Raw genomic sequence first — 17302 nt, 5'->3', positions numbered from 1 at the left:
CCCTTTTCCAGGTTTCTCACTCATCAGACGCACGCTTGTCAGACAAGCATAGTGATCAATGCGCGCCGATTGCACAGTGATTTGACGACAGACAAAACGCGGCGCTTTTTAGTTCTGTATCTTTTGCGTCTGTCGTCGTATAGCTGTCAGTAGTGTGGACACACTGACAGCACCAGAACCATGCAGAGCAGCTGGACCGGGTCTCAGAGACAGTAGTCTCTCTCACAGTGAGTCATCATCTCTCCGACGTACGTGGACTGTTTGTTGTTTCAGACACTGACCAAGATGTCTGCTATGATCCAGACAACGTTTAATGGGACATAGGAGACGGTATTTAGTAGGAGGGGGGGGGGGGGTGGAGGGAGGGGGGTGGAGTGGGGGGGGGGGGGGGGGGGGGGGGAGCGATCGGGAAGGGCCGGTCCAGATGGGAGAGGCGACAAGTTGAAGGAGAGAAAGGAGGACAGGAGTGGACGATGTGAGTGGAAAGATACAATGAAGGAGAGATGGTGGGTGTGTGTGTGTGTGTGTGGCTGTGTGTGTGTGTGTGTGTGTGTGTGTGTGTGTGTGTGTGTGTGTGGGAGGGGGGGGATTAAATATAGTAAAAGTTGTATTCCAGACAGTGACTCATCAGGTCTCGGCTCACGCCATCATTGGACATGTAATATAACCTCAGCCAGTTCTCATCATCATGTGTGTAACGTGAGGAGTCACGAGTCGACGCATCGTTAATAAACGGCTACATTGCAGGCCACGCCTCTAAGGTGTGTGCATAACATGCGTGTGTGTGTGTGTGTGTGTGAATTAACCGTGTATACTTACTGACGCAGATTGTCAACCTTTATAATTTACCCCCAATCTACAGTACACTGTAAAAGATCCTCAGTGTTAATTTTAACACTGAGGTTGTAACTCTCAGAGTTGAGAGGTGAGAATCTCTGCGTAAGATTCGGGAGACCGTCCCGAGGCGAACGTTGCGCGCCTCACACCGGCGCGCGGGTCTGAGAGAGACGGCGATCAAAGACGCTCGCTTCTTTACCCCCCCCTCCCTCCCCTCCCTCCCTCCCTCCCTCCCTCCTCCACGCTTGCGCGCGCGCCACTTTGAACTCCTCAACAACCCGCTTCAGTCCATTAACATCGAGGGCCCGGTACACTCCACCCCCCACCCCCACCCCCACCGCCGCGGCCCACCCCCCCCCCCCCCCTCTCCCCCCACAAACCAACCTTTACGACACACCACACACACATCAGAGAAAACAGCTGGTGTAACACTTTATTTGGACGCCGCGCACCATCGCCCCCCCCCCCCACACACACACCCCCCTCCTCCAATGGTTTTCATTAGCGTTCCTTTATTGAAGGCAGCCCAGGCATTCCTAAATGTATTTCAACTTCTTCAGCCACTGCAGTGGCTTTTAAACAAGTAAAGTGTGTAACAGGGCTCCCCGCGGACCCTGTAGCGTCCCATCGTGTTGTCTGTCTATCGCTGGTGTGTATTTCTGGTGTGTATTTCTGGGGACAAACTCCATTAAACGAAAAAACACAAATTTAAACAAAGAATAAATGGAACTAATATTACACTGGGGATGGTGTGTGGGGCATGTTTCTGAGTTGGTTTTTTTTATCGCATTGATCTTTTCCAGTTGAGATAATATCAACTATTATTTGAAGTAAAGTTTTCAGTTGTGAAAACAACCAGTGAATCAAAGTAAATCGGGTACAAATCAAAGGCTTGCGTGTATAAATTGTCACAGTCGGGTGGAAACCGCTTGTCCGAAACGGTTACTTTGCAGGAGTAGTTATTATTTAGTCACAAAAGCTCTTGTTAATAACTTTCATTGGTTCAATATTTATGAAACCCCCTAGACAGACAGACTTATAAAGCACTTTCAACCTGGCAACCATTTTGGTTGGCAATTTAAGATTTAACCCAATTTGGCCGGGAACCCCTTTTGGTGTTTTTTTAAACATTATGTCATGCTTTATAGCTATTGAAAAATAGGCAGATCTACAAGCTCATAGCACGCCACCGAGTGGCGCGCTATGAGCTTGTACTGTAGGTCTGCTATTTTTTTTTTATCGTGAAAATATTTATTTCAGAAAACTGGAGGATTTAGAAGATTTTTTATTTTTATTTTAAGGTATGAGGCCTAAATGGGTTAAGAAAGGTTTTGTATAAAAATAGGGGCATTAATTTATGAGAGGGGGGAAAAAAATAACATCACAATATCAATACAAGGTTTTTCTGCCCGACACTGATGAGAAACATGGATGGGATGTGCATACCACTAAATTAAAAGGCGTGTGTGTGTGTGTGTGTGTGTGTGTGTGTGTCGGGGGGGAAGGGGGGGGGGGGGGTGGAGGGTCGGGTGGGGGGGCGGTGTGTGGAGGGACCTGCGAGTCAGTCATGCAAATCGACGGGGCGAACACAGGAGAGAAATGCGGGCCCGGCCCGAGGATGTTAACCCATTCTGACCTGAGATCAGATTCATACGAGGTTTCCACTGGACACACACTGGTCTTGATGAACCCATTCTGACCCGAGATCAGATTCTAAAAAAATGTCAGTCGTTCTTCGATTTTTCAAAAAATAGCAGACCTACAAGCTCGTAGCGCGCCACTCGGTGGCGCGCTATGAGCTTGTAGATCTGCTATTTTTTCAATAGCTAAAGCATAGCATAATGCTATAACACCAAAAGGGGTTCCTGCCCAGAATGGTTTAATGCGTTGGTCAGATGTTTTCGGAGGAGAAGGTCGATTGGCCCCTGATTTGTGTTTTATTGCTGCACTCGCGCGCTCTCTGGGCTTGACGTGTGTCCTGCTCTTTCTCACAAACACACAGTAATTGGATGAGGTCGAGCGGGCTGTAGGTGGGGGTGTGGACGGTATATTACTGGTTGTGTGTGTGTGTGTGTGTGTGTGTGTGTGTGTGTGCACGCGTGTGTGTGTGTGTGTGTGTGTGTCACACGGCTAAGCCGCCGTGCCTCACACATGTGCACCCAGGCGTGTGATGGTCAGACTTTTAGAGTTAGCCCATTTTGGTCGGGAAACCCCTTTTGGTGTTATAGCATTACGTTATGCTTTAAGCTATTGAAAAATAGCAGATCTACAAGCTCATAGCGCGCCACCGAGTGGCGCGCTACGAGCTTGTAGGTCTGCTATTTTTTGGAAAAACCGAAGACCGACTGACATAGAAACATAGGTTTTTCAGAAAACTGTCAGGATGTAGAAGACAATTTTAGAATCTGATCTCAGGTCAGAATGAAAACTGTCAGGATATAGAAGACATTTTTAGAATCTGATCTCAGGTCAGAATGAAAACTGTCAGGATGTAGAAGACATTTTTAGAATCTGATCTCAGGTCAGAATGGTAAACTGTCAGGATGTAGTTCAAGACGTGTTTAGAATCTGATCTCAGGTCAGAATGGGTTAGCATCAAATGGGGTAACACGAACGTAGGGGTTCCGAAAGTACAAAGCCTTTCCCTTTGGTCATGAACACCGCACAAAGCGCACCAGACCTGTGGGGGGGTGGGGGTGGGGTGGGGTGGGGGGGGGGGGGTGGGGGACATTTGGGAATAAGGTTCAGTTGGCCCTCGTCCATTTAACCCATTCTGACCTGAGATCAGATTCATACGAGGTTTCCACTGGACACACACTGGTCTGATTAACCCATTCTGACCCGAGATCAGATTCTAAAAATGTCAGTCGTTCTTCGATTTTTCAAAAAATAGCAGACCTACAAGCTCGTAGCGCGCCACTCGGTGGCGCGCTATGAGCTTGTAGATCTGCTATTTTTCAATAGCTAAAGCATAACATGATGCTAACACCAAAAGGGGTTCCCGTTCAGAATGGGTTAAATGTTCAATATACACCCGAATGCCAAGTCCAGATGGTCTGGGTCTCATTCATGTCTACATACTGTAGCTGATACTCCGCTTAACGCTTAACAGTTCTTTGAGATGTAAATATAGGACGCTGTGTAGCCGTGAGCAGGATCTGATTGTGCCACTGAATAGAACTAAAGGTTAACATATTTCATATGAATAATATACACTAAAGGTGCCGCATTAAAACCAGAACTAAACTAAACTGGAGACCTCGCGTGTCCAACAACCGTTACTTATCAGGAAATGGACAAATAACCACATGTGTTCCAGTGTAGTTATTATTCTCTCTCTCTCTCTCTCTCTCTCTCTCTCTCTCTATCATTAGCAGGCATCAGTGCAGCACTCTCTCTCTCTCTGTTTCTGGCACAACAGCGCCCCTACTGGTACTAATAGTCATACTGGTGCTCATTAACCAACACATAGGCGGACACATAGGTACATAGGTGAACACGGACATTGCTGTTCCTTGGAGTGGTTGCACCACTCAAAAACCCACAGACTGTACCACCTGACCCTGGCCACGTCCCAACTTTGGGGCATGTCATTCTAAGTGAAAATGCTGAAAATTAGGACAAGGAGGATGAGAAGCAAGAAGAAAGCCCAGAGTTGTGTCGCATCTGAGCTTTTTTGCGCGACACTGTTATTAGGACGAAGTATAACATTTATGGGGGGAAAACTAAAAGATGAAATATGGAGATCATACAAGGCTTCTGTTCTGTTCGACAGAGACGATTTGTCTCTGTCATGGACATCACCAAGGTGTGGTATTTGCACTGTGATATAAGGGTGATGTTTTGGTACTCACACTGTGATAATTACAATCAGAAGGGTGATGTTTTTTGGTACTCACACTGTGGGTTGTTTGGCGTCTTCCTGTCGATGTAATTGTTGAATTCAATCAAGAACTCTGTGTTGTTCTTCACTATGTCCAGGTCTTTACAGTACTCCCTATGGAAACACAAGACCGGTCCAGGGATTAGCTCCGGAACCACAGAGAGAGACACACATCTTCAATCCTCTCGCAAAGACACGTGATACGAATGTCCTGTCAAAAGTATAATAATATGGTCCTACCTTGGTGCGATGAAGGTATAGCCATATTCATCAAACTTGTCCACCTGAAGGCTTTCAGAAACTGCACACAAAAATAAAGAACTATTAAATATAGATAAAACAGACATTTTCACAACATGGTATGCCAGCCTCAATCACTGTCCATCCATTGTGAGGAACAGATATCTGTTGAACATCAAACAAATACATTTATTTACTGTAGAAAAGAACAGCAACCAATCACTAGAGCCTGTAGTTGTAGAACGGCCTGCGATACCGTTTTTATTATTATTATTGTAATTATTATTATGATTACTGTGCCAGTTTAGGCCCTTTTCAGCCTGCCGTCACTATTTTGGGCATATTCAAATACAATAAAATAAACCTTAAAGATGGAGTGCCACGATTTCTTTCCACCCTAAAACATGATCATCAGGTATTATTATATTATAAGGTGTACAGTATTTGTTAAAATCATGCTTTTATGTGGACACGCCCACCAGTTCATTAAGTATGCCTGGTTTGCCTGGTGGGTGGTGATGGGTGGTGATCCACCTGAACTGAAGCCACACCCACAGCTTTAGTTGTATGATAAAGGGGGAGGGGTTAGGAGAGTGGCTGATAGTGTGATGTCACTATTACGGTTTATTTCATTGGCCCCGTTTGACTGTCAAGGGTTCAGCCTCCAGGAAGAAACCCTAAATACAATAGTTAATACACCATTGCACATAAAAACAACTCCAGGGTGTCTAATGAAGTACTGACACTGTCACCTCATTGCGAACGCAGTAATTGCGAACGCAGTGAGCACTTACTATGAGACCTAGCAGATCATGTCTGTCTGTGTGTCCGTGTGTCCGTGTGTCTGTCCCGCTATCCAAATATGGAGTGTGCTGCATCAGCAATCACTCAGCTCCATATATGGGCACAAAAGGGGCCAGGTCCACATATACAGTAACAGCGGGACAGACACACAGACAGACAGACATGATCTGCAGGGTCTCAGCTGCGTTCGCTTCCCGCGTTTGCGCGTCTTACTGGTACTAGACGCATGAAAAACTGGAGAAATACAAAAATTGTGGCACTCCATCTTTAAAAGAAAGTAGGTACAAGGCAGGTATTACAAAATGATCAACATATTAACCGATTTTACATTTACTGTACTGTGCATAAGTTGCGTGCAGTTTCTAACTTCAAAGACTGTGGTAATAAAACCAGAACGCGGCCTTGAATAAATAAACTGTAAATCAGGTATATGACTGGAAAAAAAGGACCAATGGCGTGGAAAAGAGAGACATAATCGCTAAGAATGCTGGGTAACAACGGGGGGGGACGGGGGACGCAGGGAGGGACGCAGGGAGGGACACCCGCTCCAGAACAGGAGGAGAGGAAGAGGAGGAAACATGAAAAGAAAAAAAAATACTTGCCATCTTTCCCTGGAGGTGAATAAAAACATAATCCAAAGTGAGCGAAGGAGTTTGGTCGCCCGGGGACAGGAGGTAAAGACGAGAAGAAAGGAAAGGGAAAAAGGAAAAGATACAGGGTGAAACCACAGGGGTCAAAGGTCACAACAATATTTTATTCAACAGAGCGAGAGTCCTGAATAGAAATATTGCAGCACAAAACGGTAAAGCTTAAATTTCCATGATGCCTTTTATTCTGGGATGGTATAAATGACGACAGTCCTCGTAACAGGACGACGAGGAGAGGAAGGCTTTAAATGTGGTCACGGGAATTCACATTTCTCACGCTGCGGATTAAGGTTTTTACCGTTCGGTTACTTTTAGTGGTGGTATCAGCGCTCTCTCTCTCTCTCTGTGATAAATGGACAGGGTTATTAAACATGAGTGATGTACTATTCTGTATGGTAATACGGTGGAAATAATCTGTGCGATATTAACCGTATGGCTCAAGCGAGACGTACGTAACCTTGGAGAGGATATGCTTTGATATTTTCCTAAAGCACATGGCTCTGCTCTGACAGCTGCTGCTTATACACTGTACAGTCTACTGTACATGACGGTTAAGGGACTACTTCTTGTCTGCTCTGGTGGGCCCACACGACGGTATTGGAATATAATTGCATCCATGTGCATTTCCCTTTTGTTGTGCGGTTGCCGCTCGCTAATCCGACAAAATATCTAACCCATTCTGACCGGGCACCCATTTTGGTGTTAGCATCATGTTATGCTTTACCTATTGAAAAATAGCAGATCTACAAGCTCATATCGCGCCACCGAGTGGCGCGATACGAGCTTGTAGGTCTGCTATTTTTGAAAAATTTGAAGAACGACTGACATTTTTAGAATCTGATCTCAGGTCAGAATGGGTTCATCAGACCAGTTTGTGTCCAGTGGAAACCTCGTATGAATCTGATCTCAGGTCAGAATGGGCTAATAATGATGGATCGCAGGCTGAGTGGAGGGGGTGGCGAGCGGCCGCACTTATTATCTGCACATTTCATCTCCTTTTGACGACAGTGACATCGTTGCGAACGTCGAGGAATGTGAATTACCGCATGATCGGACGAGACTATAGCAGTACAGACTTAATTAACCCATTTTTTAACCCAAGATAAAAAATAGCCAATGTGCAGTATGTGTGCCATTCGTACAGTAGAGGGACAAAATATACATATATGTGGTTAACCCATTTTGGGGCGAGAACCCCTTTTGGTGTTTTAAGTAATAAGTTATGCTTTAGCTGTTGAGAAATAGCAGATCTACAAGCTCATAGTTTGTAGGTCTGCTAAAACATGTATTTCAGAAAACTGGAGGATTTAGAAGAATTCTTTTAAAATGTTGAGGTCAGGCCTAAATGGGTTAATTGATTTGATTCCAGATTGATTCAGGGGATTTAATCAATCAGATAAATTATATGAAGCAATGCAAACATGAAATGGTTTTACACGGAATGGTCAAATATGCAAAAAGAACCCCCCCCCAACCCCCCAAAACCACAATCAATCAATCAAAACATGACAGGCATATCAGAGGCACACGGAAGAAGATACGAAGTCGAACACACACACACAGAAGGAACAAAGAGAGAGTGACGCTCAGGTGGGCGAGGGATTATTTTAGGATGTTTTTTACAAGCATCAAAATGACTCATTAAATAAAAAAACAGGAGAAAATGAATCAAAGGGAAGAAAGGAGACAGCCGTCACAAATGTTTTTGGTTGCAGACTCATAGCTTTCTCTTTTATGGTTTGGTTTCACCTTAAAATCATGCAAACATCCCCTCATCTGTTCGCTGTGGTTTAGGTTTAGTGCCAAAACCACATCTGAGCACCATCACAGAGAACAGGTGGGGGTTATAAGTACATACACGCATGCGACTGTGTGCGCACACACACACACACTCACACTCACACTCACACTCACACACACACACACACACACACACACACACACACACACACACACACACACACACACACACACACACACACACACACACACACACACACACACACACACAGGTCTGACACATTCAGCTGTGTTTTGGGTGGGGGCGTATTGCATGCGATGCAGTCCTTGCATGCTAGCAAGACATCGACTTGAATCAGCAAAAGGTCCAGTAGTCATTATTAGTAATCGGAACACCCACACAATGAATAAACAACAACAGCAAAAAGCTCGTGTCTGTGTCTGTGTCTGTGCCTCGCAGGTTTGTAGGTCGGCGGCCGAGTCATCAACACGCTGAACAGAGTTTCACTGTTATGAGGCTTAACGATTTAATTGTGTTTCTGGCGTATTTCTGCCGGAAAATCATGAGCTTTTGTTTAAACTCTGAGAGTGTCCGTTTTTTACACTCGCCGAGTTAAAAACGAACACTCTGGGTTTTGTACCTTCTAGCGTTTGACAGTATTACAGCGTTATAGTGTTATAGGTAACCTTGCCAAGCCATAAGGCCCTACAGTTTCTGTAGCGTGAGGCAGCTTGATGTACAAGTACACCCCCTGGACATGACGCTAGTATGCCTTGATGCTGAGTGTCAAGCAGGGAGGCACTGGGTCCCATTTTTAGAGTCTTTGGTATGACCCGGCCGGGGATTCGAGCGAACTCTCTAACCACAAGGTCACTGAGCTGGTGTTATAGTGTTAGGTCGCATTCTCACCTAATACTTCGGTAGACTCGAATGCGTATGGGAGGAGAAATGGGATTCTTGCATATTTAATTGGCTACGGTTTGCCTTCACACTGTCATGATCCGCAGCAATTGGAAACGCAGCAGGGGGGACCTTTATCAATGTGTTACATTCATAAACTAGCCTACACAGTGAAATGATAAATCTATGGTGATAATTATACTCATAACGTGCATTATGTGTCGTGCCGACGGTCTGGGACTGCCCCCCCCTCTCTCGCTCTCTCACTATAAGCACGCAGCCACGCACGCACTGTTCTTTTGGGCATGGAGGCACAGCGCTGAGCGCACTGATATAACAGACAGCAGCGCAAAATGTTTACAAGTTTATCGAGATGAAAGTTCCTACTCCCCACTAGTCCCCACACAGTGACAGCACTCCATGTTTACGGCACGCACAGACAGACAGAATATTCTGTAGGCTATAATACTATTACACTGCACTGCAGTGTTTGTGTTTTCTTAAGCAATTGATTAATGTACTCGTCCTCATTTCGATCAGGGCTTCAGTCTCCACTCTCCTCATTCGACCACGTCTATCCACGGTAACGGGACATCTTTGCGCTGCGTAAAATATGCCTTCTCCGTCTCCAACTGTGTTCAGCTCCTCACCCGCCTGACGTATGTTTGCTTCATTTCCTGTATTTGCTGCGGATTGCATTCACACCTGCACCGAATCGTAGTCAAGCGCGATTGGAAGCGAAGCGAAACCCCCGTTTTTGCTCGGAGTAAAATGCGGTTCTTTGTTGCGCATTAGGATTCGAAAGAGCCTTCACACCTGCCAAACGAAGCGCACTTTCTGAAAATGCGCAGCAGGATTCGTTTTAATCGCAGCAAAGCTCTCTGGTGAGAATGCGACCTTAGTGTATTATAGTGTTAAGGTACAGTATAGTGTTAAGGTACAGTATAGTGTTAAGGTACAGTATGGGAAAATAGGGAAAATGCAGTCAGGGAATACACCAGTAAACCACAGGAGGAAAATACTTGCCCAAAAATGCTGCAGGGGTCCAACACACCGGGGAAGGTCAAGAGGTCACGGGGAAGGTCAAGAGGTCAGGAGGGCAGGGGAGAGGAGAGGAGAGGAGAGGAGAGGAGAGGAGAGGAGAGGAGAGGAGAGGAGAGGAGAGGAGAGGAGAGGAGAGGAGAGGAAAATAAGCCAACAGGGTCACACACAATATTTTATTCAAAATTTGAATAAGAATATTGGAACTTGAAAAAAGTAACTTAAATGTACTAAAACGACAACTATAAGGGAGATTTTTAAGGTACAACTGTGGGACTATAGATGGACGTGTGTGTGTGTGTGTGTGTGTCTCCGCCCAATCTGGGAACCCATTGGAGAAAACAAAGGAAAGACAGCGCCCTCATTTCCTTTTAATTAGTGACGTGAGTCAACCTTTAATATTTAATATCTCTGTCCTTGTATGCTCTCCTTTACGTGGCCATAAATAGTGTGACATAAATAGCGTTCAAAAGTGTTAAAATGTGCATGTGTGTCTGTTCCCTTGCAGTCACGAGTGCACCTTATTAAGCACATACACACACACTGGAGTGCATGTTCGTCCACCATTTTTTGCGTCATGAAGCGACAGCACTGTGCACAGAGCACACACACACACACACGCCTTGATGACAGAGTGCATGTTGTCAGAGAGACAGACAGAAACATTAAAGGACAGAGAGGGAGACAGAGCCTGACCAGGAAGGATAACTTGTAAAAGATCAGACACTTTTACAAGTGTCTGATCCGCTATGAAGAGCCCGATAGAATATACAAGAGGGGCTGCACGCAGGCACGCAGTGAGGAAGTTGGAAATGAATTGATTAATATTGTGTGTGTGAAACTGGAGCCTCTAAGAGTTAAGGTTATCTGGCAACACAACTTCAGCACCACAACTAGGGGGGCTGTTGCCATGGCGATATAAGGGGCAAGGGCAAGAAGGGGTGATGGATATGGGATGGTACTTACATCTGGCCTGCGTTATAGTGTCCCCGATGGTGGCTTGGATGTAGTGCAGGCTGTAGTTCGGAAGGACCAATGCTAGGCTGAAAACACACACACACACACACACACACACACACACACGGTTTAAATGTTACTTTCTTTTTTCCAAGACTAGCCAATCGGCTAGTCTTGCTACTTTTGTGTGACACTGTGGTAATATTATGAGTATGACAGAGTTGAATTTTCAAATACAATACAAAAATAAACATGAAACAGACACCTCGTTTGAAATCTTACAACCTGCACTTTCATAATCTGTCAAACATGATAAAATTCCCTCTACATAAGGAACATTCTATCAGGGTCCCGTCGTGGCATATGTGTGTGTTTTCACTTCATATACGACTAATAAACTTGAAACTTGGAACCACATGTTAAAACAAAACTACATTGAAACCGTGCCATCCAATGCACGTACGCAAAAACATACATCATGCATGGATATATTATCATACTGTATATACACATCATGTTTCAAATCGGCACCCTTTGCGTCGAGAAGAATATCCCGGACTTTAATCTACAACAATACATCATCACAAAACATTCCATAAATCCTTTCAACAAGTCCCTCACTTTTCCCCAGAAAATAGTGTCCACAAAATAAAAAACAATGGCCCCTAGTGGCCTTAATCATATTGCACAGTGAAATCCTGAGTCTTACTCTAGTATACAAATGTAAGCTAAGAAAATGGACCCTTGTGAAAGATATCCCCAAATGTAAATTATTAATTTATTATATTATTATATAACTAGTATACATTTTTCATCAAACTTTATTTTTTTTTAACATATTTTTTAGTCTTAGTCCTAGTAGTACAAAGTAGTAGTAAGGTTGAAATCTATTTTTTGTAGAAAGTAGAAATTAATGCGGGTCTTAGAGGGTTAAGAGGAACAGAATGTATGCTCTATGCCTGTATACTGTTCACCATACTTTACAGTAAAGCATTAACTACAATACCGTCACAACTGTGTGGACATCATCAGCTCATTACACCCCCCCACCACCCCGAGTGGCTCATGAGCTGGGCCTGGATATTGTCCTGAACGTTTGACCTCGTTGTGAAAGGTTCCGGTTCTGTTCTGGAGTGGTTCTGAGCAACTTAAGCCAAAAACCTTTCCCAAGTGGGCCAACGGATTACACACACTGTAGCATCTGGGCTTTTTCCACACGTTCTTACACAACTATGCCTGGGTTTGTTATAATAATAATAATAATAATGTCCCCTCTATAAAGCCGCAGTACGTAGGTTTTATGTCCTATAGCCCGAGATTTGGAGATATTGCGTGATATGAGCTTCAGGCAGTCCTTGTCAAGCGGTAGGTGTCCTGCCCGACACCAAGCGTCTAAATGGGTTTATTCTGCATTTCATTTATACATATTCAGACGACGGTGACATCACACCTACCTGTAGTCTGTCCCCATCACTGGTCCATAGGTGTACGACCTTTGACCTCGGTCAATGTATCGCTATATGGAGACAAAGACACAGCCCATTGGTCGAGAAATAGCACGCACGTACGCAGGCACGCATACCTTTCGGCCATTTTGAAAATAGCCGATATACGTACATACACAAGCTCACAATGTGTCGCGATGCATTGTGAGCTTGTAGATCTGCTATTTAAAAAAATAATAATAATACAATTTATACATTTGAAAACTTGTGAAATGGGACATTTCTGCACGATGAGCACTTTAACTTTTACGTACATTTAGATGCCAATACGTTTTGTACTTTTTACTCGAGCACATTTTTAATACCGGACTTCTACATACTGGGTATATGATCGTAACTGAGTGTTTCTACATTTTTCCACCACTGTGCACACACACACACGTGCGCACGCACACACACACACACACACACACACACACACACACACACACACACACACACACACACACACGTGTGCGCGCACACACACGCACACTTTGGCCAAGGTCTCCCAGATGTTGCTATCTCCATCATGATCTTCCATCATGGAGTCTCTTACCTCATCCTGGGACTTGAGCAGAGTGTCGACGGTGTGGTTTCCTTTCAGGCCGTCAATCATCTTCCGTCTTATCTGTGTCGTGCAACGTTCGACCAAAACAAACAAACGGTGGAGAGTCAAACGAAACCACATTCACGGTTTAACCTCACATTTAGGCCTGACCTCGAAACACAGGTTTTTTCTGAAAACAGTCATGATTTAGAAGACGTTTTCTAGAATGGAAACAGGGGGGCAGTCAGACAGATATTTTGTGAAGCCACTAAGGAAATGAAAGTTCATATAATGGCCTGTTGTGGCGCTGTCATTGGGCTCAAAAAAACCCATAGCCCCATAGAAGTCCATGTATTTGGGCCCAACTTCACCTAGACTGTATTACCTTAATAAATAAACATGGTCATGAATACTTTTTGCTTCGAGTCACTAGTTTAAAGTCTCATTTCTAATGTCATAATATTCTTTTTGGAAGATTATGGGCCCATTTATAAAAAAAAATGACCATAAAGTCGCGCATGTTCTGAGGGGCGTGGCTACCGTTACAGTCCATGAACGGAATCCCCCACCCACTCGAGTCAAAATAAAGGAAACGAAGAAGAAGGGGGGGAAGTCCCGCCTCGTTGTCTGGGCCAGCCAATGGGCCAGCTGGGCCCAAACGGATCTAGAAAGATGGCGACTTCCATTGCAAGGACTGACCGGCTTCATTTTACGTTCATGTTAGACCCGGGGAACGCTTTGTCCATATTTATTACAGTCTATGAATGGAACGTAGGTCTAAATGGGCTAATGAACTATACTGGCTCTAAGATGACTTTACTAAGGACCGGTGGTCCTCGACGTCTGTGCCAAGGACCCCCAAATACTACTACTGGCTCTAAGATGACTTTACTAAAGGACCAGTGGACCACCAAATAGCATCTACAGTATAGCTGCACCCTGTTGTGAAATGGCTTGAAAAACAAGAAGAAAGCAAGGGGGAAAAAAACTGAGAAAATGGCGAAAAACTGCAGATGCAACAGATGTACAGTTAGCTTCTAGTTCTGCTATTTGTTAAAAAGATAATTGTAAAAATAATCTTGACAATAACATTCCCAAAATAGGGAAACCAGCTTGAAAGTGGTTACACTGGCACAATAATCTTACTGTATTAATTAAATTTGAAACACACACACACACACACACACACACACACACACACACACACACAAACACACACACACCAATACTTTACTCATTTTTTTTTTTTATCACTCCCATGTCACCCTCTATTTTCTTCAAACAAACTACAAAACTCTATTAGCTGCAGCTGTGCGTCTTTACGTCACTGTCACTTTATGACATGAACAAACACAATATTTTGGACCAAACAAATAATTATAGTTTGGCCCCAAAACATTGTGTTTGTTGTCATGATTTGTCACGACAAGAGTTGCCTTTGTCCGCGGCATAAAAACGTCTTTAAAGAAATACTTTCTGAAAAGTCTATGATGAGGAAAATGAACGGGGAATTTATTTTCCGGGTCTCTCGAGGGGGCGGGACCGTGACGCTCTATACCCAGCTAGCCATTACCCATCTCTCTCACGCTCACTCTCATGCCCGTGCCCCAAAGGGTGCAAGTCATGTCACATGACTGGCATCTGGCATAGCGTCACACACACACACACACACACACACACACACACACACACACACACACACACACACACACACACACACACACACACACACACACACACACACACGCACACACACGCACACACACGCACACACACACCCCCCATCATACTGACCTCCACTTTGACATCATCCTCCAACTCGGCGTCCAGAAAGTCCAGAGTTACAGGCTCTTGGAACTTGCGATTCTACATGGAAAGGAAAAGGATGGTTATTACTATTAGCAACCTTTTAATCACCATATTATCCTAATATCAACTAATGTCAAGGGAGAACGAGCCTTCTCTGTCCGTGCCCCTAAAATTTGGAACACCCTTCTCAAAACCATCCGACAAGCAGATACCATTGTATCTTTTAACCCATTCTGACCTGAGATCAGATTCATACGAGGTTTCCACTGGACACACACTGGTCTGATTAACCCATTCTGACCTGAGATCAGATTCTAAAAAATGTCAGTCGTTCTTCGATTTTTCAAAAATAGCAGACCTACAAGCTCGTATCGCGCCACTCGGTGGCGCGCTATGAGCTTGTAGATCTGCTATTTTTCAATAGCTATAAGCATAACATGATGCTAACACCAAAATGGGTGCCCGGTCAGAATGGGTTAAAACTCTTCTCAAAACATACTTGTTCAGAAAAGCATTCCTCCCCCCCCCCCCCCCCCAGCCCTGTTGAATGTTTGTTCACTGAACTCTGTCGGTATTTTTATTTCTATCTATTACATTGTTGTTGTTTTTATATTGTATCTCTAAATATGCTTTCTACTGTAGGCCAGTTGGCTGTAAGTTCTTGGTTTGCTATGGTGCATCCATTTAAATGTGTTCGATTTTCCCGTGAATTTGTTGTACAGCACTTTGTCCAGAAAAGTGCTATATAAATAAAGTTATTATTATTATTATTATTATTATTATTATTATTATAATACAGAGGATGCAAGAAGTAGGCGCTGCATTTTGGGCACAAAGAGAGCCATGGACATCCAGTAAAACCATCTTTGCTTCAGCTGTTTTCCTGACCAGAGCAACATCATTAACCCATTTTGTGCGGGAACCCGTTTTGGTATTAGCATCATGTTATGCTTTAGCTATTGAAAAATAGCAGACCTACAAGCTCATAGCGCGCCACCGAGTGGCGCGCTACGAGCTTGTAGGTCTGCTATTTTTGAAAAATCGAAGAACGACTGACATAGAAACATAGCTTTTTCAGAAAACTGTCAGGATGTAGAAGACATTTTTTAGAATCTGATCTCAGGTCAGAATGGAAAGCTGTCAGGATGTAGAAGACATTTTTTAGAATCTGATCTCAGGTCAGAATGGAAAACTGTCAGGATGTAGAAGACATTTCTAGAATCTGATCTCAGGTCAGAATGGGTTAAGCTGCTTCTGGGAAACGGGACGTCAACAAAGACGAAGGGAAATGATTGAACACTATCACCACCACCGCCGGCATGTGAAATAAGGCCCGTCGTTTTTTTTCGGTCGTAATCATCTGTGACCAACATTTTTTTGGTCCAAGAACAATCTTGTTGCGATTTGATGAGAAACACATGGCCAGGTGGGTGTTTGTTGGACTCGACCGCAAACGTTTAATCTCAAACATCACAGTATTGGGACACAGTTATAAAGCTACGATCCGGAACTTATTTTAACCACTCACGGCCTACTTAATCGTACCACACGGTGCCGTGCAGCGAAAATAGAGCTATATATAGCTTGTAGATCTTTTGCTATTGGTTTTTTCTAAATATATTTTTTATCCCACGATTTTGTAACGCATTCTTCACCCCAGTGTCAATCATCTAATGTGATCCTGGGCTCTACACACCCTCCACCAACCTAGTCCCCATATATGGGGGACAAGGGGAGACCAACCTAGTCCCCATATATGGGGGACAAGGGGAGACCAACCTAGTCCCCATATATGGGGGACAAGGGGAGACCAACCTAGTCCCCATATATGGGGGACAAGGGGACACCAACCTAGCCCCCATATATGGGGGACAAGGGGAGACCAACCTAGTCCCCATATATGGGGGACAAGGGGAGACCAACCTAGCCCCCATATATGGGGGACAAGGGGAGACCAACCTAGTCCCCATATATGGGGGACAAGGGGAGAGCAACGGACTTGAACTCATGCTTCCTTCATGCCTGAGTGTCCAAGTCGCTCCTTTACACCTGACAGGGGGGAGTTTCCCTGGTTGGACGTATAGCGCGTGGAAGGAATCTTCGCTATTTGTGAAGAACATTTTGCTCATAATTAACCTGCGCAAAATAGGGACGCCAAGTTGAAAAGTGGATAATGAATATAAAATGTTATTTTAACAAATCTGTATGGAGTACATGGTGGTGAACTTAATTGTACCTCGGCTATTTTTACTTCCGAAATACCGTCGTAGGGCTCAGGGTAGGGTAATTAATTCACTTACAGGCTTGTGTGAACCGCTGCTTTTAACCCATTCTGACCTGAGATCAGATTCATACGAGGTTTCCACGGGACACACACTGGTCTGATTAACCCATTCTGACCTGAGATCA

General features: G+C 44.3%; 1 protein-coding gene across 2 annotated transcripts in view; it reads right to left on the bottom strand.

Annotated features, from left to right (window-relative positions):
- Window positions 1-17302, bottom strand: part of LOC308311203 (voltage-dependent calcium channel subunit alpha-2/delta-1-like) — an 89555-nt gene that overhangs the window by 38088 nt on the left and 34165 nt on the right. For both annotated transcript variants that reach the window (XM_080757810.1, XM_080757811.1), the window contains exons 16-21: window positions 14879-14950; window positions 13094-13165; window positions 12505-12566; window positions 11060-11136; window positions 4961-5021; window positions 4737-4834 (exon numbers count right to left, since the gene is read on the bottom strand). In XM_080757810.1, the coding sequence (XP_080613936.1) occupies window positions 4737-4834; window positions 4961-5021; window positions 11060-11136; window positions 12505-12566; window positions 13094-13165; window positions 14879-14950 (442 nt within the window). The remainder of the gene's footprint in view (window positions 1-4736; window positions 4835-4960; window positions 5022-11059; window positions 11137-12504; window positions 12567-13093; window positions 13166-14878; window positions 14951-17302) is intronic.

This window comes from Protomyctophum bolini, assembly GCF_963924005.1.
Source record: "Protomyctophum bolini genome assembly, chromosome: 23".
Taxonomy (NCBI): Eukaryota; Metazoa; Chordata; class Actinopteri; order Myctophiformes; family Myctophidae; genus Protomyctophum; species Protomyctophum bolini.
Note: the sequence above shows the minus strand (reverse complement) of the source record. Positions and strands in the feature narration are given on the sequence as shown.